This window comes from Phascolarctos cinereus, unplaced genomic scaffold (genome assembly GCF_003287225.1).
Source record: "Phascolarctos cinereus isolate Bilbo 61053 unplaced genomic scaffold, phaCin_HiC Scaffold_1;HRSCAF=81, whole genome shotgun sequence".
Taxonomy (NCBI): Eukaryota; Metazoa; Chordata; class Mammalia; order Diprotodontia; family Phascolarctidae; genus Phascolarctos; species Phascolarctos cinereus.
Genome location: NW_027555514.1, coordinates 294,978,890 through 295,005,531, shown reverse-complemented (window position 1 = coordinate 295,005,531; position 26,642 = coordinate 294,978,890). Strand labels below are relative to the sequence as shown.

The window sequence follows — 26,642 nt, the reverse complement described above, 5'->3', positions numbered from 1 at the left end:
AGATGCCCCATTTGGCTGGACTCAAGTTCGTGGAAGGGAGCAACATGAGAGAAGGCTGGAAAGACGGGGTGGTGCTTAATGAGCAAGGCCTTGAGTGCCAGGCAAGGAGATGAGACTAGACTGAGGAGGTTATGGGAGCCACCGACCCTCTGTCCATCCAGGTGAAGGAGAACGAGGGTCAAAGATAATGCCAAGGTCTCTAATGCACTGGGGTGGGGGGGGTGAATGGAGGTCCCACAGATAGATGGAGAAAGAGGAGGGCAGGCACACCAAAGCCCAGATGGGGGCGCTGCTCGGAGCTCCAGATCTCTAGAGTGGAGATGATGAGTCCTCCCCTGGCCAGAGGCCCTCTAATGATAAGCAAGCAGGCACCAGTGGGAGCCAGCGGAGGAGAGGCAGAGCATGGAACCAGAAGTACTGGGAGCTGAGTTCCAGGGCCAGCCTTGCCACTGCTTATCCCTGCATCTGCTCTATTCCACTGCTTTAAGGGCAGTGAGCCCTCATGCCAATGGGCATGGAAGTCATGTCCAGTGACAGAGCAGCCCATCCTGTCCTGTGCCCCACCCCCTTCTTGGCACTGGCAGTGGGGGCCAGTCACCTTCAGGACGCACTGAAGGTCTCCTATGAATCCAGCAAAGGTTTTACAATGGTTCTAGATGGTCTGAGGCACAGTGAGAAAAGCACAGGGCTGGGGGGCCAGGACATTTGGGGTTCTGGTCCTGTCCTCCTGAGAACTAGATGGAGAGATCACTAGGCCCTTCTGAAACTTGAGTTTCTTCCCTGGAAATGAAGGATTCTCTCAAAATTCTGATGTTCAAGTTCTAAGTTCCCTTTCTGATGTGATGGTCCCTGTCCTAAAGGCCCTCCCAGCTCTGACCTTCCCTGTTCTCAGGCCCCTCTAAGCCTTGACCTCTCTTCTAAAGCCCCTCCCAGACCTGAGGTGATTGTTCTGAGTTCCTTCTGATTTCCCCTGACCTCCCCACCACGTTTGGTTTCTGCTAGAATTAGGCTCAGCTCTTTTGGCTTTGTGGGCCTCTGAGCATGGCCAGGCTGGGAGTCCATGCTCACGTTTATGTGCCCAGTAGTGGGAAAGGGGCCAGAGGCAGTTTCTTGGGGTCTTGTGAAAAGAGCTTCATGTTTGGGGTCTCAGACCCTCCGTTTGGTTCCTGACGTCCAAGTGGTCTTGAACTGAAGCTCTGTTTGTGTTGTGGGGCGTAGAACTGAGGCCTCCAGGAGGATCACCAGCCAGTTGTGGTCAGAGCTGGGATCTGAGCCCAGGCTTCAGGCCTCTGAGTCTGAAGCTTCAGTCAGTTGACCCTCGTCCACATCCCCTTAGATGGGCCGCCAGTCTGGCTGGAGCTCATAAACTTGGCTTCTCAGCCTCTTTTCCTGATCATGGCCCTCCCCCGCTCTGTCCAGCTGAGCCTGGACTTGGCAAGGGCCTGGGGAAAACAGCTTTCTTCCTCAGCGATTACTGCTTACTCCAGATGGAGGGCAGCATGTGACCGGCAGAGGGTCAGCTCTGGGCCAAGGCCCCATCTCCAGGCACCTGATCAATCACGCAGCAGTTCTCTGTACATAAGAGGGCTGTGAGCGGATTCAAACAATGGACACTTTCCAGAAATGCCTACCTGGGAGAGCAGGTGAGCCTGGCATGGGCTTGGGTCAGAACTCTGAAAAGCTTCCCTTAGTAATGGAGGAAGACTTGGTCATCCTTGGGCTTCCCAGGCATATAGACATCATGGTAGCTTCGGGGGCTGGGGGGCGGCTCCTCCAGCCTCCTGGGGGTGGGCACTTCAGTAAGGTCGAGCTGGGCGGGGAATGAATGGCCTGAGGCTGGGAGTCAAGAGCCCTGGGTCCTAAACCTGAGCCTTGCCACTGATGACCAGCCACACATCTTCACACGCAATTTCCCAATACCTAGAGAGTCCTCCTTGCCCTGAGGCTCACCCATGACGCTTCTGGGCATCTGCAGGGCAGAGATGACCTTGTTTCCTTTTCCTCTCATTGCCTTTGGGCCTGAGGAGCCTCCTGGCACCAGGCTCCCTGGCCTGGGACACCCTCCTCATCGGCATTCCCACCCACAGGCATCATGGGGCTGGAGCAGCCACAGGACCCCCAGATATGGAGCCTGGAGACATGTGTTCAAATCCTGACTTTGTGACGTGTGCCAAGTCCCTTCCCCCTTCTGGGCCAGCTTCCCCTTCTGTAAAAGGAGGGGTGCTGGACTCCAGGGTCGCTGAGTGTCCTAGGAAGCTCTCAGCTGCAAACCTTCACCCCCCCCCCCCACACTGTGGGTTTCTGGACACTGTGCTTGGGGCATGGAGGGCCATGGGCTCCCTGTCCTGTGGTAGGAGACCAGTCCCAAATGGTAAAGCCTGGCTACCTCCTAATCATTTCTGAACTTCCCTTGGACATTTGGGGGCCTGGGGGGGGATGCAGTGCTGGATTTGTGACTTCTTTGGAATAGGGGACACTGTGCAGAAAGTCACTCCATCAGTGCCAGTTGGTCCCTTCTCTGCCTTGAGCAGGATCGCCCAGCTAGGAGGTGTCAGAGGGGGGGAGCTCTTTCTGACTCTGAGCTCAGCTTTCAGTGACCGAGGGCCCCAGGGGCATCTCGATCAGGTGGGATCAGGAGACCTGAGCTGTGACTATGAGTATGGAGGCAGGGGACCTGATGGCCGGCCCCAGGGCTGCTGCTGGGTGGGGCAGTTTGTCACATCTCTGTGTGAGGCCTTGGCCCTGCAGCCTCAAAGACATCAGACCTGTGTCAGAAGCATGTTTGTCTCTAAGTGTGTAGAGGCTGATGGTTGTGTCCCCAAAGGTGTGGTGCTCCTGCCTGTGTTGTGTCTGGAGACCTCTGGGTGTGTCTCTGGGTCTGAGAATGTGGCGTGGCAATGTCTGAGTATCCAAGTCGGTGGAATCCTAGGGCATGTGTGCATGTGTATGTGTGTGGGGGGAGGGGCTTGTGTGTACCTCTCGGGGTGTTCTGTACTTCTTTGGACAGGACGGGCGCTGTCAGGGCCAAGAGGCTTTCTCTGCGTTGGATACAAATGGGCTTTGTCTGGGTCTGTGTTTGTGCCTGTGTTTGTACATGTGTGTACATGTGAGTGTACGTGTGTGTACTTCTCGGGGGGGGGGGCTCTGTGTCTGGGGCTGAGAGTCTTTCTCTGCATTGGATAGCCATGTCGGGTCTGTGTTTGTGCCTTACGTACTGGTGTTTGTACATGTGTATGTACATGTGTGTACTTCTCTGGAGAGGGGCGGCATGTGTGTGCCTGCGGGGGTGTTCTGTCCTCTGGACGGGAGGGGCGCCGTCTGGGGCCAAGAGTCTTTCCCTGCTTTGGCTCCAACTAAACTTTGTCTGGGACCATGTGTGTGCCTTACGTGCTGCTCTGAGCGTCTTTGAGCGTTTTCTCTGGCTGTGTGTGTGTGTGTGTGCACTCACTCTCCAGTGCCCAAGTGTGCTAAGGCGCTTCTGGTTTCCGGGAGAGGCCACAGCTGGCGAGGCTGGAGGGAGGAGCCTCAGGGTGACAGCTGCAGGGAGGGGGAGGGGGGAGCAGGGGTGGAGCTGCCCAAAATGCTGGGAGGGGGTGGGGGACCTGGAGCATGGGGTTTCCAGGGATCTGGGTCTGGGGCCTGCCCCGCCCCGGCCCGCCCTACCCCGCCCTGTCCAGCCTGGCCCCCCCTGGGCTTCTGCCTCCGGGGCCCAGCAGGAAGGCCACGCTATCATTGTGTTGTGTTAGTGTGTGTGTGTGTGTGTGTGTGTGTGTGTGTGTGTGTGTGTGTGTGAGAGAGAGAGAGACAGACAGACAGACAGACAGACAGACAGACAGACAGATAGAGAGACAGAGCCAGAGAAATGATTAACCCCAGTCTGTGACGTGAGAGCAGGGCGATTCAAAGTTTGCTTCCTCCCCCGCGGGCAGAGGCTGCTCGGGAGAGGCCGGACCTCGCTCTCAGCTCGCTCGCTCTGTGGCCTTTCCCTCGGGCCGGCCTCTCTCGGTCTCTGGCTCTCCCACACTCTGGCTGTCTCTGCCTCCCTTTAACCCTTCCCGGCGGAGCCCGAGCCGCAGAGGTGGCGGCGTTTGCCCGCCTGCCCAGCGCGGCACGTGGGGGTGGAGACTCCCGCCGGCAGCCCTGACCATGAGGACTCTCCGCAGGTTGAAGTTCATGAGTTCACCCAGCCTCAGTGATCTGGGCAAGAGAGAGCAGGCAGCCTTGGATGAACGAGGGGCCCAGCAGCGCCAGGCCTGCTCCAACGCCACCTGGAACAGGTAAGGGCTTGTCTGCCTTCCCCGGGGCCTGTCCCATCCCACACACTGCCGCTGCTGCTCTGTGGCCCAGAGGCTTTCTCTCTGCCATAGGCTCTTACGTTTGGAGCTGGAAGGGACCTCAAAGCTCAGGCAGTCCATTTTACAGATGGAGAAACTGAGGCCCAGCAAGACCAAGGGTGATATCTAGAGTCATACAGCTAATGAGTTAAAGGAGAACTGGGTTCTGGGTCCCAGCTTTGCCACTAACCCACAGTGGTGAGCCACCTAAACTTTCTGGGTCTCCATGCCCACATCTGTCAAATGAGTGGGTGGGCTCTCTAAGTGTAGATGAATGATGGATGGATGGATGGGTGGACTAGGTGATCTCTAAGGTCCTTCCTGGTTCTAAAACCTTGTGAAGAGCAAACATTTCCTTCCTGCCTGCCTGCCTGCCTGCCTGCCTCCCTCCCTCCCTAGTGGTATTTTTGTACAATTTCAGTGGTATTTTTGGCTAGATTCTAGAGGTGACCTTTATCTAGACTTATCTCCCCACGAAGGCACTCACTGACCTCCCCTCCCCCCTTCCCCCTCCACACATACTTCATCAAAGCTGAGTCAGCTGAGGACATGGGACAAGCCCAGGGTTGGGAATCCTGACTGCTCTAAGGGTGTCTCTATGGGCCAGCCCCAACCCAGCACCCCAAAAGCTTTCCTCTTCTTGTTTTTCATTCTTTGTTACAAAGGATGAGGGAGAGGGGAAGGGGGTGAGACTTGAAAGTGAAGGTGATTGTAAAAAAAACACCTTCTCTACAATGCACTTTCTTCTTACTAGCCCTGGGAAGCATGTAGCTCAGAGATCAGCATCTCCACTTCACAGATGAGGAAACTGAGGCTGTGAATAAGGAGATAAGTTGTCTGAGGTCACCCTTTGAGTGAAGTCTTCTGTTTGTATTCAACTCAGTGAGTCTCTGGAGCAGCTCCCCTGTTTTATGGGCTAGAAAACTGAAACAAACAGGCGTTTTTCTTTCAAGAATTTATTATACTGGTGGGGGAAAAGGTGCCCAGATCACTTTGTTCACAAGAGGTAGCAGAGGCATTTCAGGGGTGGGAGCACTGGAAGGCTTCCTGTGGGAGGTGATTCCTAAGTGGTGTTTGAGCTAAAGGTGAGGAGACATCACTCCAGGGATGGGCCCAGACCTCATGAGGGGAAACACTACATCAGTGACTTGGGCTGGAACCCAGGGTGTGTGAGATCTGCAGGGAGAGAGTCAGATTGTGAAGAGGTTTGAGTTCTACTGCCGAGCTGGCATTTTCTCTTCTCCCCAGCACTGCACAGCCACGGGGTGCCCTGGGACCTGCCTCCATCCCTCCTCCAGGTGGAATGAAAGGGGCTATTCATTCCTCTTTGAGCTCTGGGCCGGCTGCTGTGGGAGGCAGCTGAAAAGGGAGGGATCTGGGCCTTTCAGCAGGCAGAATAAGGACAGAGCCCCTGCTCTGGTCCAAGAAGGCAGCAGACATGTCCAGAGATGGTCCCATCTGGCATGGTTCCACCACCTTGATTTCTTGTTTCTCAAGACATCCTCAGTTTAAAGCTGGAAGGAAAGCGAGAGGCCAGATAGTCTAATCTCACTTAGCACATAGTAGGTGCTTAATAAATGTATATTGGAGTCCTCATCTTACCGAGGAAGAAACTGAGTCTCAGAGAAGTGAGGAGACTTAAGATCATAACTCTGGGGATGAGAGGGAGCTTAGGGGCCAGACACTGATCCCCTTCATTTTATGGATAGGGACCCTGAGGCCCAGGTAAGGACTCTCCCCAGATCATGCAGGGAGTGAGCTGTGGGGCCAGGATTCATACCAGCTCCTCAGACCCCAGGTCCTGGGCCCTCACTGTCCCCAGTCCTCAAACAGCTGTGGCAGCCCCAGGGCTGTGCTGTCCCCTCCAGATCAGAGCTGGGCCCTTGGCAGGGGGGGACGGGGGTGAAGTCCTTGCCTCTCCCCCAAAGTGCTCTCCCATGGGGGACCCATGCACCTTGATACTCCCTGGTGGAGACAGAGCTATGGGGCCTGTTACCCATGGAGAAACTGAACCGTGGAGGGACACATCACTTGTCCAGAGTCCTGAAGTGGGCTCACAGAAGTTTGTTTTGTTTTTGTTTTTGTTTTTGGTTTTTGTTTTTTGTTTTTTCCCCCACTGCCCAGGCAGAGCGTCTTGGAATTAGGAGGGTTAGAGTTGGTTATAATGACCCTTGATCTAATGTCTGAGTCCTTTCCTCCAGCATGCCCCTCCCCCCATGACCAGGCTCATGACAGGAGACCTGGAGGGAGGGGAAGTTAGTATCATGGAAAACTTGAGGTTATCCCCAGTGTGTCAGTGTCAGAGGGAGACCCCTGGGCCTGCAAGAAGGGGGATGAAAGGGTCGAGTCTCTGTGTTCCTTTCCTGGTCCTCCTGGCTCAGCTCCTTCTGGGGATCGCAGTAATTCTCACTCTTAACCACTTTAAGAAGGACAGATGAGCAATCATCCTTAAAGCTGCCAAAGTGCTTTCAATGCTGCAGGTGTTAATAACCCCATTTTACAGTTGGGAAAACTGAGGCTCAGAGAGATGAATTGTCTATTGTAGCAGAGGAGATGGGATTTGAACCCAGGTCTGCCTGACTCAGAGGCCGGATGCTGGGATGTGCTGTGTCCATGAAACTTTAATGCCAGGAGGCAGCTAGAGCAGGTATTAGCATGGAAGGGAAGGAACTGGCCTCGGTGCCCTGATCCTGCTTCCTTCTGTCCAGCTGAGGATCCTTTTGAGCATCCCTCACCCCGCCCCCCTTGACCTCTTGGGACAGGGCCCTTCAGTGTTGATTTGAGGTCCCTGGGAGGAGGGGGAGGAGATCTGCAGACCTTAGATTTGTGTCTCCTTCCCCCACCCTGTCTCCCTTCTGCACCTTATGTAAACAGGCCCCACCCTGAGTGACCCAAGGCTGGGGCGGGGGAGAGGGGTTGACCTGTCTAAGGATTGACCTTACAGGTCCAGGCCCCTGAAGGGCAGTTGGGTCTGGTGCCAGGGAGCAGGTTGGCACGAGCCTGCTGTGGGGGTTGGGGTGCAATGACACCTGATAGGTGCATGATCTCGCAGGGGCTCTGAAAGCTTGAAGGGGCCTGGAAACCTGGACCCTCTGTTCTGTATGTAGCTGGAGGCCTGGAAAAGGGAAGCCATTCACCCAAGGTCACTCCTTATGAAGGGAGGCAGGGAAACAGCCGGACTCAGTCTGTCCTGGTCTCTTTCCAGAACCTACCTGGCTCATGGGCCAGGGAGGGGGCTCTACCTAGAACCTGAGCCAGGACAAACTGGATTTAAGGAGCTCAGCTCCTCCACACCACTTTGTGCTCACACAGAATCTCCTCAATCCTAGAATCGTGGGAATCCAGCTCCGACCTCAGAGCCTGGGCTGGCCTGCTTCCCATGGCCTGGGGGTCCTGACACCTCCAGTCCTGCTGACATGCCCTGTGAGGTCATCCAAGGCCTCAGAGCTCCATTGTATAGATGAGGAAACTGAGGCTCTTACAAGTCAGAGCTGGGATGGGAGTGCTACTCTCCAGCTTCCCAATCTGGTCCCCTTTCCAGGGCATCCTTCCATGGCAATGGCCCGTGGTCAGGTCTCATTGGGAGGCCTGGATAACTCTCTGCTGGAGGGAGGAGGATGTCCAGGGAGAAGAGGGACCTGGAGAACCAGAAGGGACCTGGGCAGGTGGAGCCCGGAGGAGAGAGAGATGGAACACGGTGGCCATCTGAGGCCTGGGAGGGTGGAGGAGAAGAAGGACCAGTTGAAGCTCAGGGACAGAAAACCTTCCTGGCCACTAGAGGCCTCTCCCTCCCCTCTGCCCCTCTGAGAAATGGGCTCCTGGGTAGGCAGTGAACCCCAATTCCAGCAAAGGCTGGGAGACCCCTGGGGGTTGTTCCTGCCCAGGACAGAAGGTCTCTCCCAGCCCTGCGAGTCTCCAAATGAGAATACCTGAGCTCCTCTGCTGTCCTGAGGGGCTTACCCACCTGTCTCATTTCAGCCAGCATGAATTTCCTAAGAGCCTGCTATGGACTGTGGACTGTGCGGGGCCCTGGGGCTACATAGACAGATATGAAAGTAGCCCTGCCCTCTGAGAGCTGATGTTCTCTAGGGTTTGTCGTGTGTAAGTAAATCCAATGTTATAAAAGGTTGTTAAAAGCAAGAGAGAGAAAACTTACCACCTGGTAAGGTCTATGCTTAGAAGCAAATTCACCATCCTAGGAGGTACAGATAAAGAGGGAAGGTGCACCAGGCAGTTCGTCTGGGCAAAGTCTCAGAGGAAGGAGATGGCTAGTGGTGCACACTGAAGGATTAGACATTATAGAAAGTGTGTGAAAGGGAAGCGTATAGAATAAAGTCTGGAAAGGAGTGTGTGTGTGTGTGTGTGTGTGTGTGTGTGTGTGTGTGTGTGTGTGTGTGTGTGTGTGTTGAATATTGTCCTGGTTATTAAGAAGTGAAAACCCTCCTCCCAGAGCCTCCCAAATCTGCCCTTCCCAGGACAGTCCTTCAGATACTGAAAGGCAGCAAGTGACCTGTGCAGGGTAAACAGGCCAGGAGAGCCTACGCCTCACCTCATGCGCCAGTGCTGGCTTGGGACGGGTTCCTTCTGCCCTTGGGGCACAGCCACTGAGTGAGCCTTGTCTTGGCTTCTGCTGTCCTATGGCGCTGTCTAGTCCCATGAGGTTCCTACCGCCTTCCTCTCTGAAGACGCCCAGGGCTGATTGTCCCAGGCTTCCCTGGCGTGACCATCCAAGAAGGAGCTGGGAAGCGGCGTCTCCCCTTGCTTCCTGGACAGGTTTCTTGGTGGCATTTTCTGGGAGGCTTGGAACTGAGACTGAGAAGCAGTGGTGGGCGATCAGCCCTGGGCAGGCCTTGGGACAGAGGACGTCAGAGCTTTGAGGGACCTCAGAAAGAGCAACAGCAGACCTGGGAAGGAGCTTGGGGGAGAGTGTCAGAGAGGCGGCCGGTGGTGCGGTGGTCAGCACCCTGGGCCTGGAGTCAGGAAGCTCAGAGTTCAGATTTGACCACAGACACTTCTTGGATGCCTGCTCTACCTCCTGACTTAACTTCCTCAGGAGATAATAATCACCTACCACCCGACTGTGAAATGTTTAGCATGGTGCCTGGTGCTTGGTAGGTATTCCCTTCCCCCTTTTTTTCAGAGCTGGGAGGTTCCTTTGAGCCTGGAATGTCAGAGCAGGAAGGGCCTAGTCTAGGCCCACACTGAGTTATCAGGACAGGACTTTCACTGTGGACAGTCCAAGAAGCTTCTGGGAGGGGGATTCTGGGGAAGGGGGATTGTTGGGAGCACTGGGTGAAGCAGACCCAGAGATGGAGGAGACCCGCCTAGATGGCGGAGGGATGGGGGAGTCCAGGGTGATGAGGTTGGTAGACTAGCCAGAGGAATTTGGTCATGTCTCAGGGTTAGGTGACCCTGGCCTGAGAATCAAGAGATCTGGGTTCAAGTCCTGTACCTGCCGGTACTTTTCTGTGACCCATCCTGTTTTGTTCCAGTGGAGAAAGTGTTTATAATGTATAGTCAATGCCACCCAATGGAGAGGTGAGAGCAGCCAGGCACTGGCTGCTCTCAGGGCCCCCCTCCAGTGTCTCTGGGACTGAAAGTAGTCAGCTCCTCATCCCCCCCAGGAGGGAGCATCTGAGCAGAAGCCCAGGGCCTCTCCACCCTCAGCCCTGCTACACATAGGTCTCCAAAAGGTGGGACCCATCTTCTAACCTCCCAGGGCCTCAATGCCATGCCTGGCGGGCTCAAGAAGAGGAAACTCCTCCCCCTTCCCTGTGGTCACCAACCTGCCCCTCAGGTTTTTCCTGCCCTTCCCCACACACACACACATGATCAGATCAGCCAGGGCTGCCCCAGGGAAGAGAAGGGCCTGGCCTCTGAGTCACTGGAAGTACTCAGTCCAGTGGAAGGTTCCATAGGACAGGGGAGATGAAAGCCAGCCCTAGCACTGTTGCAGTTTGGGATATGGGGGGGGGGAGGAGAGTGATTCCTGAGCCATGGACTGAGGGAGGGTTTCATAGAAGAGGCAGCCCCTGAACTGAACCCGGCAGAATGAAGGCGGAGCTTTCACCCGCTGCTTTGGGGTTTGTCCTCAGGTTGCCGGAGCAGGTTGGTAGTCTTGATAGCCCTGGCCTTCCCTTGTCCAGGCTAAAGTCAGGGCTCCTTCAAAAGCTTCTGGGAGGAGGGGTCTGTAGTCCCTGCCCTGGTCTCCCTCCTCTGAACCCAGTCCCACTTGTCAGTGTCAATACCCTTCCCTCGAGAGGTCGCCCACAGCTGGCCATAGGCTTCCCCAGGGGTCAGCCTGGGCAGAGGACAGCAGCATGATGACATCCCAGCTTCCACACACAATGTCCGCTGGCCCAGGGTCTTACTTATTTAAGTCCTTCTTGAGTACCTACTATGCACTAGATTCTGGGCACTGTACCAAGCCCAAAATGAACAAATTCCTGTCCCATTGGGAGACGGTGGCATGTATGTGGGTGAAGATCCACAGACAATATACAAAGTAGGTGTGGGGCAGGGGATGGGATGGGGGAGCAGGTGCCCCAGCACCTGAGATTCCGAGAGCCTTCCCAGCTCGAACGGTGAGTGTCCCCAGGGCCCAAGGCTTCCCAAGTCAGTCATTAAAGGACCCTCTTCCTGGGCATTAGCAATAGCCAGAGGTCTTGGGGAGCCAGGACCCAGCCCTCCCCTGCTGTTCTGTGTTCCTTTCATTAGTGGGGACGAGGAAAGGACAGGCTCTCTGGCCTTTCCTCTGCCACTCAGCCTCTTGAGGAGGATACCAGGGGTCAGAGTGGGCCCTGCCATGCCCAGTAGCCACACTCCTGCTAAGTGACCTCTCCTTGCCTTCCATCTCTAGCATCCACAATGGAGTAATTGCCGTGTTCCAGAGAAAGGGCCTTCCAGATCACCAGCTGTTCCACTTGAACGAGGGCGTCAGGTGAGTGAACTCCATGGAGAGAGGGATGGGAGTGAAGGGTAGCCCTGGGGGGGAGGGGGCCACACAGCCGAGATCCACGAGGGCCCTTCCAGGGGGTGAGGCCAATGGGCAGAGAATCAAGGGCTGCTACAGAGCCAAAGCTGGGAAAGAACCACCCAGGGAAGGTTCAAAAACTGAGAATCCACTGGCACAAAGTGGGTGCAGAGTGATGGAGAAGCCAGCAGGGGCGGATGTCCCCAGCACCTCTGTGTGGAGGGGCCAGCACCATAGAGCTCTGGGCCCCCCTGGCTCCTGGAGCACCTTGACCACCCCAGCTTTTGACAGTGCCATCTGTGGGTTTACCAAGAAACCAAATGGAAATTGATGCTTCTAGAAGTGGCGCCTCTACCCAGCCAAAGGTCACGGAGCTGGAGCCATTATGGACATCTTTCCATCCAGTGCCTTCAGTTTACAGATGAGAAAACTGGGGCCCAGAGAGGACCAGGGATTGATACGTGTCAGTGATGGGATGGAGCCTGAGTCCTAGGGTACCATCAGCGCTCCCTCTGCTCAGCTAACAGCTAGGATAATCGCTGGGGCCGTGTCTCACCTCCTTGGTTTATGGTGAAGAAAGTGAGCAGGGATGGGCTTCTGGCTACCAAGTCACAGGCCCAGAGCTCTGGCACCCTGCCCTTGTGGGATGACATCTGCCTCTCCCATCAGCATCACTTAGAGGGCTGAAAGAGCCAGGGCTTAGCTGAGTGCTCAGTCAGTCAGTCAATCAGCAAGCATCAGTGAATCCCTTACTATCTGCCTGGCCCAGTACTAAGGACTGGAGATGCCAAGAAAGCAAAAATGGAAAAACCCAGGCTCTGCCTTCAGAGAGCTTTCACTATCCCCATATTCTGTCCGGCTGAGGACCCCATGCCCTGGGGCAGCTCTGTGGCCTAGTAGGCACCCTCCTGAATCGCTTTGGCCAAAGCGGTCATGAGCCTTGCCACCCTCAGCTGGCCATGTCCTTAGCTAAGAGACCCACCAGCCAGTGCCCAGCCTTGAGCTGTCAGGCCCTGAGCCCTCCTGGCACAATCTGTGAGAGCCCAGAATGCCATGAAACCAAGGAGGACCTCGGGGGAGGGCCAGAGGAGCACAACCCCATCGGTTGAACCAAGGAGTCTCAGCTAATCTTCCTTTTATGGATGCAAAGCCCCAGGGACATGGGGTGATCTGAGGTCCCCCAGCTTGTAAGCAGTAGAGCCTGGCCCCCAGGGAAGGCTTCCAGGAGGAGGGGGAGGAGAGGTCACTGCAGGGTCATCTTACATGCGGCTTGTTCTGGGGATCCAGAGATCCCAAATCCCAAATTCAGCTGGGACCAAATGACTGACTCCTGACACCCTTTCCATTCTCACACATGACAGTCCCTCTCCTGTGACCTCACCCTGAATGCCTCTGTCTGCCCCTCATGTCTGGAAGGCCCTCTCTCCTCACACTCACCTCATAGATAACCCCCCTCCTTTATAAAAGGGCACGGCTGAGGCATGTGACCTCATGTAGGCCTACATGAGGCGTGTGAGAAATGAGAAAATAAGTACAGTATAGAAAGGGGAGTCTGGCTGGGGCCGGACCCACAGAGGAACAGACATTTGATCTTGGAGGTAATAGCAATTGGTGTTGATTGGCTAGGGCAGTGACATGCTGAGAAGCACATTGAAGAAAATCCCTCTGGCACTTGAGTGTTGGCTAGCCCAGGGTATCCTGGAAAGGCTGGTAGGAGTGGGGAGAGAGAAGTCAAGAAGACCAGACAGCAGGTCCATGCAATGGTTCAGGCATGGGATGATGAGATAGAGAGGGTCCAATCAGATGGGCAGGAGGAGAGCCAGGCGAGACCAGTGTCCAGGAGAAGAACATGATCCAAAAGGCCATCGAAGGCTGCAGCCCCATCAAGAAGGGTGAGGGTTGGAAAAGACTGTGAGATTGTGTTTGAGTATGTAAATCTTCCTTTGGAAGTTAAGTAACAGATTAATTACTTTGCAGATGGAAGGCAAATGAGATATCAAATTCTGACTTGGAGAAGGCAGTTTGAGGTAGTTGGAAGCCAGAGTGTGGAGTGTTTAGAAGGGATTGAGGGGAGAGGAAGTGGGGGCCACAAATATGACTAGCTTTTTGGAGGAGCTAGACTGAAAAGGGAAGGGTAGGTGTGGGATGATGGGTGGATCTAGGGAGGGATATTGGGAGGCTGGAGTAGACACTGGCCTCTGTCTAGGGAAAAGCACGGCGGAAGCTGTGAAGCTTTTCAGTGAAGAAGACAGAGAGAGACTGAGTGAGTGAAAGTGAGGACGGATGGATGGATGGATGCAGAAGAGAGGATGAGATGGGGTCCCCTGCACCAATAGAAGCCCCAAGGGACTTGATTGGGCATGTGAGCCACAGGGTCCCAGAGAAGAGGAGAGAGTGAGGGGAAGCTGGGGCCAGACCTGGGTCTGTGCACAGGGTCCTGTGCCCTTTTCACTCCATGATGGTACTTCAGACCCAAGAGACTTCTCCACTGGATGGTTTAATGGCACCTGAGAATTCCGAGATCACAGAAACCTCATGGTCCAACTCCTTTCTGAGGGCTACATGTGATGCTAGGAATTAATTAATCCTGTTGCAAATGACTGATGCTTTTGAGGCAGTAAAAGGGAAAGAGGAAGGGAGGACATGATCTTTGTGTTCTAACAGGCTCCCAAAGTGTGGCTAGATAAGGAATGCATAAGAATCTCAGAAAGACGGAATGTACAGAATGGGAGGCATGATGGAACATGAAATATCAGAGCTGGGAGGGGCCTTAGAACAGGGGATAGCAGGGCTGGGAGGAGCCTGAGAACTGGGGATGGCAGGGCTGGGAGGGACCTTGGAATAGGGAAGATCAGCTGGGAGGGACCTTAGAACATGAAATGTCAGAGTTAGGAGGGGCCTGAGAACAAGGAAGATCAGAGCTGGGAGAGGCCTTAGAATAGAGAATGTCTGAGGTATAGGTGCAGTACAACAGCAGCAAAACAGAGTGCCAGAGCTCAAATTAGCATGTTGTCAAATGCATCAGGAAACTGAGAGCCAGCGAGAGGCCAGGACTTTGCCACAATCACATGAGTTCTGACTAGCTGAGTGGAATTCAAGCTTCAGTCCACTGATTCCAAATCCCGTGCTTGTCCTCCCAGGGCACCACATTGCCTCTCTGAAGTCCAGCTGTGTTACAAGAAGCTCACAGAGGTCAGAGTACAAAATGATTTGCACTGAGGATTTGCAGGAAGCAGTCCTAGTTTTCTTCAGTTGGAGAGCAGCTTACCAAATTGTGGTGCCCGGCTGTACTGGGACTCTTGAGAAATGACAGATGTGAAGGATGAATGGAAATAAAGTGAAGGAAGCAGGCCCAAGAGGACAATCGGGGCAATGACTGCAAGCCTGTAAATGGACGGAGCAGCAAGAACACCCTAGACAGAGCCTCATGGATTATGGGAAGGTGCCTCCTTCCACTTCTCTGCTGAGGTGGGGGCCTATGGATGTGGAGCACTGCACACACTGTCCAAGCAAGCTGATGAAGTGGCTAATTGTCAACTGTCTGGAACCGCTCCTTCCCCTCCCTTTCTTTGTTACAAAGGATATCAGGTAGAGAAATGGGACAGAAATATTCAGAAATGAAGGCAACTTTAGAGCAAGAGATATCCATAAAAATGAAGAACTTGGGGGGGGGGGAGGCAAAGAAGGGCTTGATTTGCATTCCACCTCCAGCAGTGGCTATCTGGTGACCATAGGGAGCCCCGTGACTGTCTCAGCCTCAGTTTCATCATCTGTAAAAAGGAGAGTCCCTAGAGTGGAAGGAGAAAGTGGTTGTGAGCCCCTTTGTGGCTGGAAAGGTTGTGGACATGTTTGCTCCTGAAGAGAGCACCTTGACAGGGATGTTTGTTTCCACCCTTGGTCTTTGAGGGTGCGTTCAGATGATGGAGGCTCCTGAGCCTGGTGCTGGCCCCGGGTGTTCCAGAAGGAGCCCAGATCTTCATCCAGCAGGGATGTGGATCCTCAGAACGTCATCTATGGAAACAGCCACAGATGGTGCATTAGTCCTGAGGATGTGGCTGGGGGAGGAGGGCAGGCAGAGCCAGAAGACCCACATTCAGGTGCCCTGTGCCAAGTCTCCCTCATCCATGAAAGAGGGAGGATGCTGATTGCAGGCCCTGGCTCCCAGGGCTGCTCAGGGAATCCAGTGTGTAGCAGCTAGAACGCAGAGAGATAGGGTTCAGCTAATGACTGACTAGGACTTGGGGAAGTGGGGAAAGCGTCCAAGGACCAGAGTTCAAATCCTAGCCCTGCCAGGTAAGAGCTGCGTGTCTCCCCACAAGTCCCTGGACTTATCTGGGCCTCAGTTTCCCCTTCTGTAAACTGGATTCAACAAACTTTGGTTAAGGATCTCCAAAGTTAGGTGTGAGAGATAAGCCCTGCCATGAAAGAGCTTGCAGTGAGTAGATCAAACATTAACCTAGGCTCCTAAGGAAGCACTTGAAAGGTCATGTCTGGGATGGAGACAGGGGCAGGAGGATAAGAGATGGCTTATGGGGATGGCACTAGGGAGCTAGGGATTGTCCAGGGTCAGGGGAGAGGGAGGGAGAATGAAGTATCTGGTTAGCAGGAGAAGCAGAGGGCCCCAGATGTAGGATCCTGGGGAGCAGAGGGCAGCCCTGAAGACTTGGGGCCTGAGAATCTCCACACTCTTTTCTGGCTCTTGATTTGAGGAGCCCAGATCTGTGTGCTTCCCCATGGGTGTGCAGAGTGAGCGGAGCCATGGGGGAGACACTCTGTTCTGATGTCTGCGTCTCTGTCTTCTGAGAACAGGCAGCTGCTGAAAACCGAACTGGGCTCTTTCTTCACGGAGTATCTCCAGGTGAGTGGTCATCCTGCCTCCCTTCCACTGAGGGCTTGGGTTTGGGGCTGGGGCCAGCAGGAACAGGAATGGAAAGACACCCCCCCCCAACCCTTGCCATCATCATCATCATTGCCTCTCAGATTAGGAGAATGGAGCAGATTAGGAATGGAAGCTTGGGTGGGGGTGGGATCAGTAAGAAACCTTTGAGGGAGTGGAGAAAATATTTCTGGCAAATACTATGTCATCCTTTTGAAATGAATCTGTTTTTTATTTTTTTACCTGCACATGCCTGTACACGCTAGAATTTCTTTCCTTCCATGATGAATGGGGGCATGGGAACATTTGCTGAAAGCCAAGGGGTTGGGCACCAAGCCAGGGAGCTTGGTATGTCCAAGGCCCCTCCCACGTTCTAAGCTCTAACCTCCTGACCCTGTGTGCTTCTGGAAAGCACTGACATCTTGGGTGTTTCTGCTTTCAGAATCAGCTGCTGACCAAAGGCATGGTGATTCTCCGGGACAAGATTCGGTTCTATGAAGGTAAGGCCATCCAGGTGACCCCAAGGTTGGGACACTTGACCTGACCAGTGTGATTTCTGTCCTCATTCATTCAGCAAATGTCTGTCAGGTGGCTCCTGTGGGTAGGGCGTCATGCTATGATCCTACGACACTGGCCTCCAACATGATGGCCTTCCATCTCCTGACTCTTGGCGTTTGCCCTGGCTGTGCCCCATGCCTGGAACGCCTGCCCTCCTCACCTTTGCCTCCCCACCTCACCGGCTTCCTACAGGGCTCAGTTCCCCATCTGCGGTAGATGTTTCCTGGTCCCTGCAGCTGTTAGGGCCTCCCTTCCTGCATGACGCTTCCCATGTGCCTGCTGCATCATCTCGCCTGTGATACTGTGGCTGTGTTGAGGGCGGGGGCTGTGGTCCTTCTCTTGACTCTCTTTTCATCCCCAGGGCTTAGCCTGGTGCCCCATCCATGATTCTGGAGCACAAAGTCACTTACACACAGTCACCAAACAGAAGGGAAGGATCTGAGGGCTTCCCTTCTGGTTGGGGGCTGGGGCAGGGATCAGAGAAGGCTTCTTCAGGGAGCTAGCCCAGAGCTCAGCTTTGGAAGATGAGAAGAACGTGACCAAACCGATGGGGCAGGGGCAGACACACAACCATGGGAGCAAAGGCGTGTAGGGGGGAAATAACTGGGCATTTAGGGGTGGGAGAAAATACCTTATAGTGCTCCCAAAGGAAGGGTGGAGGGCAAGTTGAAAGAGATAGAAAGTAGGTGCGTGTCAGAAGCGTGGTACCTGTTATTACTGTCTAGCGTTCGAGGACCTCTGAGGTGCAACCAGTGGGACAGCCTGGTATCCCAGGGGAGCCTATTCAGGGTTAGTGGACACAGCCGTGTGTGTCCCTCCAAGGGATGACTCTGCCTTGGGAATGTGGCATTGGCCCCCCACTCACCCCCCTTGGGTGACTTGACTCATTACTTTTCCCCATCATTTCAGGTCCTTCCATACTGTGGGCATCCCTCACCCCCACCACACTGTCACACACACACACACACACACACACACACACACACACACACACACTCACACACTCACACACACTCACACTCACACACACTCACACACACACACACACACACACCCCTCTCCCAGGAGAACCTGGGGGCCAATTCAGCCCAACACTTCTCCCCATGAGGGCACAACCTTGTGGACCCATTGGAAGCAAAGATGCCAGAGACAAGCACCACTGAGTCTCTCTTGAGGACATAATTCCATAGGATTATAGATTCAGAGCTAGAAGGGCTTTAGGTCCCCTCTTGTTCCACTTCCTTGCAGAGCAAAGGCCCCCAGAATGAAAGGGACTTGGCCAAGGGCAGGCAGCTAGCAAGCTGCCAGCCGAGATTTGAATCCAGGTCCAGCCCTGTGCTCAGGACACTGGGCTTCAAAACCCATCCATGGCTCATGAAAGTTCCTGGGATAGGGGCAGGAACTAGGAGTGGGTTTGCCAAGTGTGTGATGGGCTCCCGTGTGTCAGGAGCCAACAGACAGGAAAGGACAACGGCGATAGCGCTGTCCATTCTAGTATAGTGTGGCGCTGCCCGTGATGGCAACGGCGACTGATTTATCCCCTGATTTGGGGGGAGGAGGCATGCAGGGGGAGGGGAATGGGGGGAGGGGGGAGAGAGCTCTCTCATGACAGGTAGAAGTGGTGACACTTTAAAGATGAGGATGAAGATATGGACACGTTATCTTATATTATCATATTGTAGCACATTATATGTTATGTTCCATCATATTACATTGTATTATATCACATATTACACCATATCATGTTATCTATTATATTACATTACAATACATTCTATCCTATTAATTATATTCTATTATGCAGAGGGCAGAGAGGACAGAGCCCTTTCCTGTAGCTGTTACAACAAAACTGGGGCCTAAGTGTTCCCATTCTCCTTATTTCACGGATGGAGCAGCTCAGAGGCTCGGTTCATACAATGCTGAACAGTCGGGAAGACCTGAGTTCATATCCTGCCTCAGACACTTATGGTCATGTGGCCCTGAGCAAGGCACTGAACTGCCATCTACCTCAATTTCTTCAGCTGTGAAAAGGGGCTAAAAAGAGTGGTGACTTCACAGAGTGGTAGTGCATGAATGAGATAATGTCTGTAAAGTTCTTTGTAGACCTTATTGGGCAATGTAAGTGTCAGCTGTTAGGTGAGGAAAAGGAGGCTCACGAGGGGAAAACGACTTTGTCAGGCTCAAGGCTAGTGAGGGGCAGACCTGGGACCCCACACTGGCCTCCCTGAGATTGGGGAGATATAGGCCAGCCAATAGCAGCTGGCTCAGGCTTGATGTCGCCCTGGCCAGCTACTCAAAGCCTCCCAGCCTGGCATTCGCCCCATTGTCCAGGCTTGCTGCACGTGACTCCCTTTCAGGTCAAAGCCAGAGGGACCTTTTCCCCCTTATGCGCTAAGCCATCTCCCACCTCCGAGCCTTTGCACAGAGTGTCCTCGGCCTGACCATTTCCCCCTAGCCCCCACCTCATTGACAGCTGAGGAAGGAGGGAGTGAGGGAAGTGCTGTGCATCTGTAGAGTTGAGTGGAAGGGAACAGGAAATAAAGCCAGGGCCTAGATGAAAGATCCACGTGGCCCAGTGCTCCTGGGATGGGACCCTCCCTCAGCAGCTCCTTCTCATATCTGGCCTATGGAAAATGTTGCTGTGCTCTGTAGAATGCCCCTGGCTTGGGCCCCGGGTCCTCCTCCTCCGGAAAGGACTGAGCTTCCTTTCATCCCATCCCTTGGGAGGAAACTCCCAGGCCTTTGTCCAGTGGAGAATGCCGAGTCAGGGGCCCTGGGGCAGATCATTCAGCCTCCACTCTACCCACCCTGCCGGTGGGGGCTTCTAGGCCCAATCTGGTTCTCAGCCTGAGCCTTGGCTGCTGTGGGGGACAGCGGCCAATGTGCTCCCCAAATCTGGGTTGGGAAGGATTCCCCAGGCCTCTGGTGTGATCCAGACTGGAACAAGTTGCCCCGTGGCCTCCCTGACCAAGGCCATCTGGCACCCTCCAGCTCCCCAGTACCAACCCCAAATGTGAGCTGGTGCTCCCAGGCTAATCCTTCTGCCAGGAGACAGCCCTTCTGAACATTGAAGATTTTTTTTCCCTGCCTCCCTCCCCATCTTTTCTTCTCCAGCCTAGACATGCTCAGCTCCTCCATCCAGTCCTCATGGGCCTGACTTCCAGGCCCTTTCCTCATCAATATCCTTTCTGTGCTGCATCCTCAGTTGTCTGCCAAGCTCTCCGGGGTGGGGGGTGGCGGGGGGGGCAGACCTCCATTCCTGCCGAGTCCTGGACACATCCCTAAAGAAGGGGCAGCAGCGCCCCCAGGCTGCCAGTTCACCTTGAGGTTCCAGTGTCCTGGCGCTAGCATCAGGCTTGCTCCTGTGTATCAGAGAAGCTGTGGGAGATCAGAGACATGTTCAGCATTTGCTGTCCCTGCCTAGTGGGGGAGACTTTTCTTCAGTGCCCTGCTAGAGATATGCCCTGCTGGGCCAGGCTCAGACTGCCCTGGAACATCTCCCAGGGCCAGACCCAGAAAAGGGAGAGGCTGATGAAAGGCCGCTATGTCCTCTGAAAAGAGCCTGGGCTTGGAGGTGAGAGGCCTGGCTTTCCCACTGATCCCGTGTGCCGAGAGCCACATTGGTAAAATGGGAGTCATATATGCTTGTGCCATTGAATGGATGTGAGGCCCTGTGGAAACAGGCAACTGTGATCTACCTAGGGTGCATGCCCAGGGCGTTGCCCCACAGCACTGACATTTAGAGGGGGCATGGAGACTCCCAGGAAGCCTGGAACTGAGCGGTTCCCAGCCTGTGGCTATCTCAAAAGCAGCCTTGGAGGGTCTCTGTCCCCGGGAGAGGCCGAGGAACTAAAGTCTCCACCTCTCTTCCTCAGTATTCAGGCTACTGCCACAGTGGTGACCTTATGCCCTGGGACCAGCTAGCTTTAAATTCTCCTGCACCTGGAGAATTCATTTCTACCGGAGACTGAAGAAAAGGAAGGCCGGTGAGCAGGGTCACAAATCTGGAGGCAGTAAGGCTGCCGCCACCTCCACCGCTACTGCTGCTGCTGCCGCCGCCGCCTGGCACCAGCTATGTCTGCTCCTCCTTGGATGTGACCCAGTTTCTCTCCCATCCTGCTCGGTCACACGGTGTGGCTTTCTCCTCCCTGGGGGTTTGAGGAGCCCTTGGTCAGAGCTGCAGCGACCTTCACAGGCACCCCTCTCCATGTGGAGACCTCTGGCTGTGGGGCTTGGTCCTGAGGCTGGGGAAGGGCCAAGACATGTAAACTCAAGAAAGTCCAGGCCAGAGGAGTGTGGCATCTGGGGTCCCAAGTTCTCGTCCTTATTTTAGCCTTGGCCAACCTACTGGTCTTCTGTGGACCTCAGTTTCCTCACCTGTCAAAGGTTCCTTCTAGCTTGGACCTTGCAGGTCAGAGTTTTCTGGAGGAAATGCCACCGGGGGTCCCTGAGGACAGGGGGAGAAAATGACTCATGCCCTGGGAGCCAACTCTGGCCAGACCCAGCCAAGGGTCACGCTTCCTGCCGCTCCAGGTCTCACCAGGATCCCGCCCTTAGTCCAACGCCAGCCTCCTTCTGGTGAGACCCGGCGGGGTGTGACCAGAGCAGAGGTGGATTCACACTGAGTACCTCAGAACAGGGAACAAGGCTGAGGAGGGATGCCTATGGTCATCCAGTGTGCCTGCAGCACAGTCATGTGTGAGAGAGGCCCCATTAAGATAATGAGAGAGTGGGTAGGAAAAGACCTTTGTGAGTGAGCCTCAAGGCCATGGGTGCTGGCATCAGTGGGTATGCATTAAGCACCTGCAGTATACCTGCCATTAGGGACAGTCCTTGTCTCCAAAGAGCTGACTTGCCTTCAGTAAGAGAGCCAGCGCATGCATAGGCGTGTGTTATGTTCAAGAGATAGAAAGGCAATTGTTCAGGAGAGAGGTCTGACTGGGAGGAGAGGAGCAAGAACAGCCTCTCAAAACTGAGCAGAATAAACTTAAAAATGTGTCCTGTAGCTGGTTGTTAAATATTTACTAGCATACCCCCCATTGTCCCAAGGAGAGCAGGGAAACATTTATATATATATAGAAACAATGTATCAAGCTGATTGCTAAGGGAAGGCGGTTTCTGTCCTCAGGTGGACACGAGTAGCCAGGGGAGGGCCCTGTAGTCTGGAAAGCTGCAGGAGACTGACACATCCCATCCAGTACGGCATCATCGGAGGGAGGAGGCCAGCAAGGAGGGGCTGAAGGGTGTGACCGTGTGCCCCCTCAGGGCTTTCTCCTCTAGAATGCCTAGGGATGGCCTTTGGTCAGTAACTGCTTTTCTCTTCTTCTAGGACAGAAGCTACTAGATTCCTTGGCCGAAACCTGGGATTTCTTTTTCGGGGATGTCTTGCCCACCCTCCAAGCCATTTTCTACCCTGTTCAGGTGAATAATTTCGTTGCAGTGACTTGGAGATGGGCCACCTGGGTCTACATCCAGCTTTGCCATTTGCTAGCTGTGTGACCCTGGGCAAGTCACTTAACTTCTCTGAACCTCTTTCCCAACTGTAAGATGGGACAAGTAACTCTTGCACCATCCAATTCCTGGGATGCTCTAAGGGAATGCATGTTGTGGACAATGAGGCAGCCAGGGTCCGATTTAGGCATTCCCCTGTCTCCGGTCTGGGCACGGACTCGGGGTGCTGATTTGCATCGACTTGTGGAGGTCACTCTAATCTTGGTCCAAGTGCTGTGAGATCCTCAGGGAAGGGGGAGCCATGGGCCTTGTCCTAACCCTGGCCCCTGTGTCTGCAGGGGAAGGAGCCCTCTGTCCGGCAGCTGGCCCTCCTGCATTTTCGCGACATCATCACGCTCAACATTAAGTTGGAAGATGCCCTGTCAAGGTCGCATGCCAGGATCCCGCCCTCCATTGTCCAAATGCTGCTGGTCCTCCAGGTCAGTGCTCACATGGGGTGGCTCCCGGAGGGCGGGGGGGGGGTTCAAGGGTCCCCAGAGCAGTCTTCCTCAGGACCACCACACGTGGCCCAGGTGCTGGTCTCGTCTGTGCTCCTGGTCAGCACCTCACCCATGGGCCATGCCCTGCCCTACATGCCCGTCACACACTGTGCCTCGGCAGGCCCATCTGAGGGCTGATGCAGAAAAGGGGGTAAAGGGAGCAGGAGGTGTCCAGTCAAGGAGTCCAAGTGGCTTAGCCTTTGTGGGTCCTCTGTGGGTCCCAAGGGAGCCACACACTTGGGAGAGCTGGGTGGAGGGACCGCTGTCGCTGGCTCACCAAAGTACAAGTGTAAGTGCATGCATCAGACACGTGGTGCCAGTGCCTGCCCTCCAAGGGGCCCCTTGGATGGCAGGTGACACCAGATTTTTGTTATATGAGGGGCCTCCGTTGTCTGCCCTGAGGTCAGCCTCAAAGGTTCAGGTGCCTGGGCCGCGAGGGACCTTCCCTGGACTCTGACTATCTCAGGAATCCCAGCCCAGACCTCCGATCACACATATCCACAATAGGGCCTTTTCTGATCACAGTGTTACATCATTGACGAGATACCATGATCATGCATTATTGCTCATGTGGCTTCATTCATTCAACGAACATTTATTAAGCTCCTACTCTGTGTAGGGGTAGAGGAAGTGAATGGATAGAGAGAGCAGAAAGTCCTGGATTCAAGTTCCACTCTAACACACAGGAACAGCAGTGGGGCTGTGTGACCCTGGACAAATCACTTTACCTCTGGGTGGCCCAGGTGGCTCTCCGAGGCCCTAAGTTACAGAAAAGTTGCTGACCTGCATCCATAGAGAGCATTTTCATGTTCAGAGTTCCCTACCTTTATGAACTGGGAGGCAGGCAGCTCTCCCCCACCGGGGCCTCCCATGGCCCAGCCTGAGAAGAGGCATGGCCTGAGGGACCGGTACACATGGCTGGAGGTCCATTCCTCTCCCCACATCCAAGCAGCCGGGGGCTGCACACTCTGATCAGGCACTGCCCAGCTGCAAGGGCATGAGAAAAGGGAGGCAGGTAGGGGCTGGTGAGCAGGGCCCAGAACCTGGGAGAAACCACAGAGGAAACCCATGACCAAGGCCAGCCGGGACCTCGTGCACCACTGGGTGTCACCCCTTCAGTCACAGATGAGGGAACCAAGGCCCCAGAACAGGAAGCTACTTGGCCAAAACAAGGAGCAGCCTCAGGACTGTGCCCCAGGTCCCCTGGATGCCAATCTAGGGCTGCAGCACTTCCCAGGAGCCGCCTTCCCTCACTCATGAATGAACAACTGAGGCCAGAGGGGCTCATGGCTTGCCCAGGTTGCACACTTGTGAATCAGCAGTGGTGGGATTTGAATGCAGATCTTGGGCCTCCAAACGCAGGCTGAATCACAGACTTCACAGAATATCCAAGGTGGAAGGGATTTCCTAAGACAGCGTCCCCAGCCCACCTCCCCCTGAGGGACTCCTGGAGGCCAGCGGCTTGCTTTCTTTCATTCCTTTTCTCTCTCTTCCTTTCTCTCTCTCTCTCTCTCTCTCTCTCTCTCTCTCTCTCTCTCTCTCTCTCTTCTCTCTCTCTCTCTCCCCCCTCTTTTTTTGTAAGGCAGTCAGGGTTAAGTGACTTGCCCACAGGGTCACACAGCTAGTAAGTGTTAAGTGTCTGAGGCCAGATTTGAACTCAGGTCCTCTACTCCAGGGCTGCTGCTCTGTTCACTGCTCCACCTCGCTGCCCCTCTTTCTCCCTTCCTATCTCCAGCACCTCATGTAGCACCAGCCACATAGGGAGGAGACATTGGATAATGTAATTGAATGATGAACTCCTCAGTATCACCCAAGCCAAGCTTGTCCCCCTTTGGGAACATCTCAGTCATTAGGAAGCCTTTTCTTCCACTGCTACATGGGACAGAACCCACCTGTCTGAGGCTTTGTCCCTGGTCCTGTCCTCTGGGCCCAGGCTAGCCCTTGCCCTACATGGGACAGCCCTCAGATCTCATGTTCCCTCCCCTGGGTCTCCTCTTGTCTAGGCCAAACATATCCCATATGGGGCCAACTCAAGGCTCATCCCCCCAGGGACTGCCCCGCTCCAGACTCTCTCCAGCTCATTAAAGTGTTCTTCTTAAGCCATGGTGTATAGAGCTCAGCCTAGAACCCAACTGTGAACTGGCTGGGGAACCAGTGCATTGGCTGACAATTCTGTTCCCTGACCAGTTCACAGCTAAGGTTCTAGGCTCAGCTCTGGGCACTGTGGCTGTGTAACACAATCCAAGGGAACCTTCCTGTTCTTGGCATTAGATTCCCTAGAGAGCTGGTGGTCCACTTAGACTCCCAGAGCCTGTTCATATAAACTGCAGTCTGACCATGCCTCCTGACCTCTTTCTTTGTCACGGGTCAGCATCTTTCCATCCCCCTTTGGGGGTCACCAGCACTCTATTCCTTCAGACACTGTGGATGTCTGTGGTTTATAACCCTGCCTCCTCTATGGCAGGGGAAATGGGGCTCTGACTCAGATACAAGTCTGGGGGCCCTGAAAGCCTGACCCAGTTCCTCCTCCCCTCCCTTCTTCTTGTGACTTAATCATCCAGAGAGATCATGGGACAAAGAAAGTCAAAAACAACAAAAAGAGAGCTGCAAATGAATCTGCAGATTTGTCCAAGTGTCTTCAGTTCGGCGGGGTGGTGACAGAATCTCCCTGTTCATGCTCTCCTAGGATTCCTTCCATTTTCTTCTCTGTGTTTTGCTTGTCGATGTCTTCTTCTCCCCTCCTCCCCAACCCAGGTGGAAGCTCCCTCATCACCTCCTCAGGGCATCAAGCCCAGCACAGCGCCCCCCCTGCACCCAGAGGGCTGGCTACCTCCTCCTCCTCCCTTTGGGGGTGCCAGGGAGACCTTCATTCTGGGGCCCCACTCTGACCCCGCCCCTGAGTCAGCCTGTCTATGGCATGTTTGTACAGAATTGTTTGCTTGTCTTCCTGGCAGACTGTAAGATTCCTGAGATCCAGGCCTGTCTTTTGGCTTTCTTTGCAAACATCCCCATTGGTTAGTACAGGGCCTGACACACAGTAGGTACTTAATCAGTGCTTCTTGACTTGCTCCCTTAAGGAGCTCACGGTGTAGGATGGGTGTGCCCCCTGCCCCCAACACAAACACAACACTTCAGGGACCAGTGAAGGGCACCTGACTGTATTGCTTTGAATACTGACTCTGCGCCTATCCCCTACACAAAGTTCGTAGATGTGCCCCGAGGGCAGCCTCTGGATCATGTGGGTCATTAAATAGACTGAAACCCATTTGCTTCCTTCTGAACCAAAGGCACCAGACCCAGTGGGGCCCACACGATCAGTGAGGAGCTCTGCCTGTAAGCATTAGGGGGATTTCGAGAAGGGATAGCAACCCAGCTTGCGTTGGTCAGGGAAAGCTCAGGGAGGCAGAGAAGCCGGGGAGCATGGGCCGAGGGGCCATTCCAGCCCATCTGGGGAGGGGATGGGGGGGCGGGACACACAAAGACTGGGAAGCAGGAGGCCACAGGTACCTGGTGCTCTCAGAGCATGAAGTCTATGGAGATGACATGATCTGGGATAAGGTGGGGGTTGCAGAGAGCTTTGGAAACCAGACTAGGAACCCAGCCTCCGTGCAGCATGTGTGAAGGTAGTGCCAGAGCCCCTTGGGCAAGGGGCTGGAGGATTCTTTGGCAGCCCTGGGGAGAAAGCAAGGAGGGGAGAGCCCTGAGCATGGGGGGTGAGGGAGGCGTGATAGAGCCTGCCCAGGGCTGGGTGCCAGCAGGCAGCCGAGACCACGGATGGGAGCTTAATGGGTAGGGGAGGTGCATCATCTGTGTCTACAGCTCTGCCAACCTCAGGCTCAGAGGAAGGGTCCCAGGAAAGTGACCCCGAGCTTTGCAGCCGAGGCTGAGATGCTGGCACCCCCTGGTGGTGA

At 54.6% G+C, this 26,642-nt stretch overlaps 1 protein-coding gene across 7 annotated transcripts in view; it reads left to right on the top strand.

The window, feature by feature from the left end:
* Positions 1-26,642, top strand: part of ARHGAP8 (Rho GTPase activating protein 8) — a 91,107-nt gene that overhangs the window by 19,370 nt on the left and 45,095 nt on the right. For 2 of the 7 annotated variants that reach the window (XM_020977398.2, XM_020977397.2), the window contains 6 exons: positions 4,164-4,277; positions 11,194-11,274; positions 16,117-16,165; positions 16,626-16,683; positions 22,071-22,162; positions 22,531-22,671. In XM_020977398.2, the coding sequence (XP_020833057.1) occupies positions 4,174-4,277; positions 11,194-11,274; positions 16,117-16,165; positions 16,626-16,683; positions 22,071-22,162; positions 22,531-22,671 (525 nt within the window). In that variant the 5' untranslated portion in view covers positions 4,164-4,173. Of the gene's footprint in view, positions 1-1,535; positions 1,644-3,889; positions 4,278-11,191; positions 11,275-14,447; positions 14,896-14,964; positions 15,601-16,116; positions 16,166-16,625; positions 16,684-22,070; positions 22,163-22,530; positions 22,672-26,642 lie in introns of those variants that run through there. The other 5 variants (XM_020977395.2, XM_020977396.2, XM_020977402.2 and 2 more) reach the window with 5 other exon arrangements.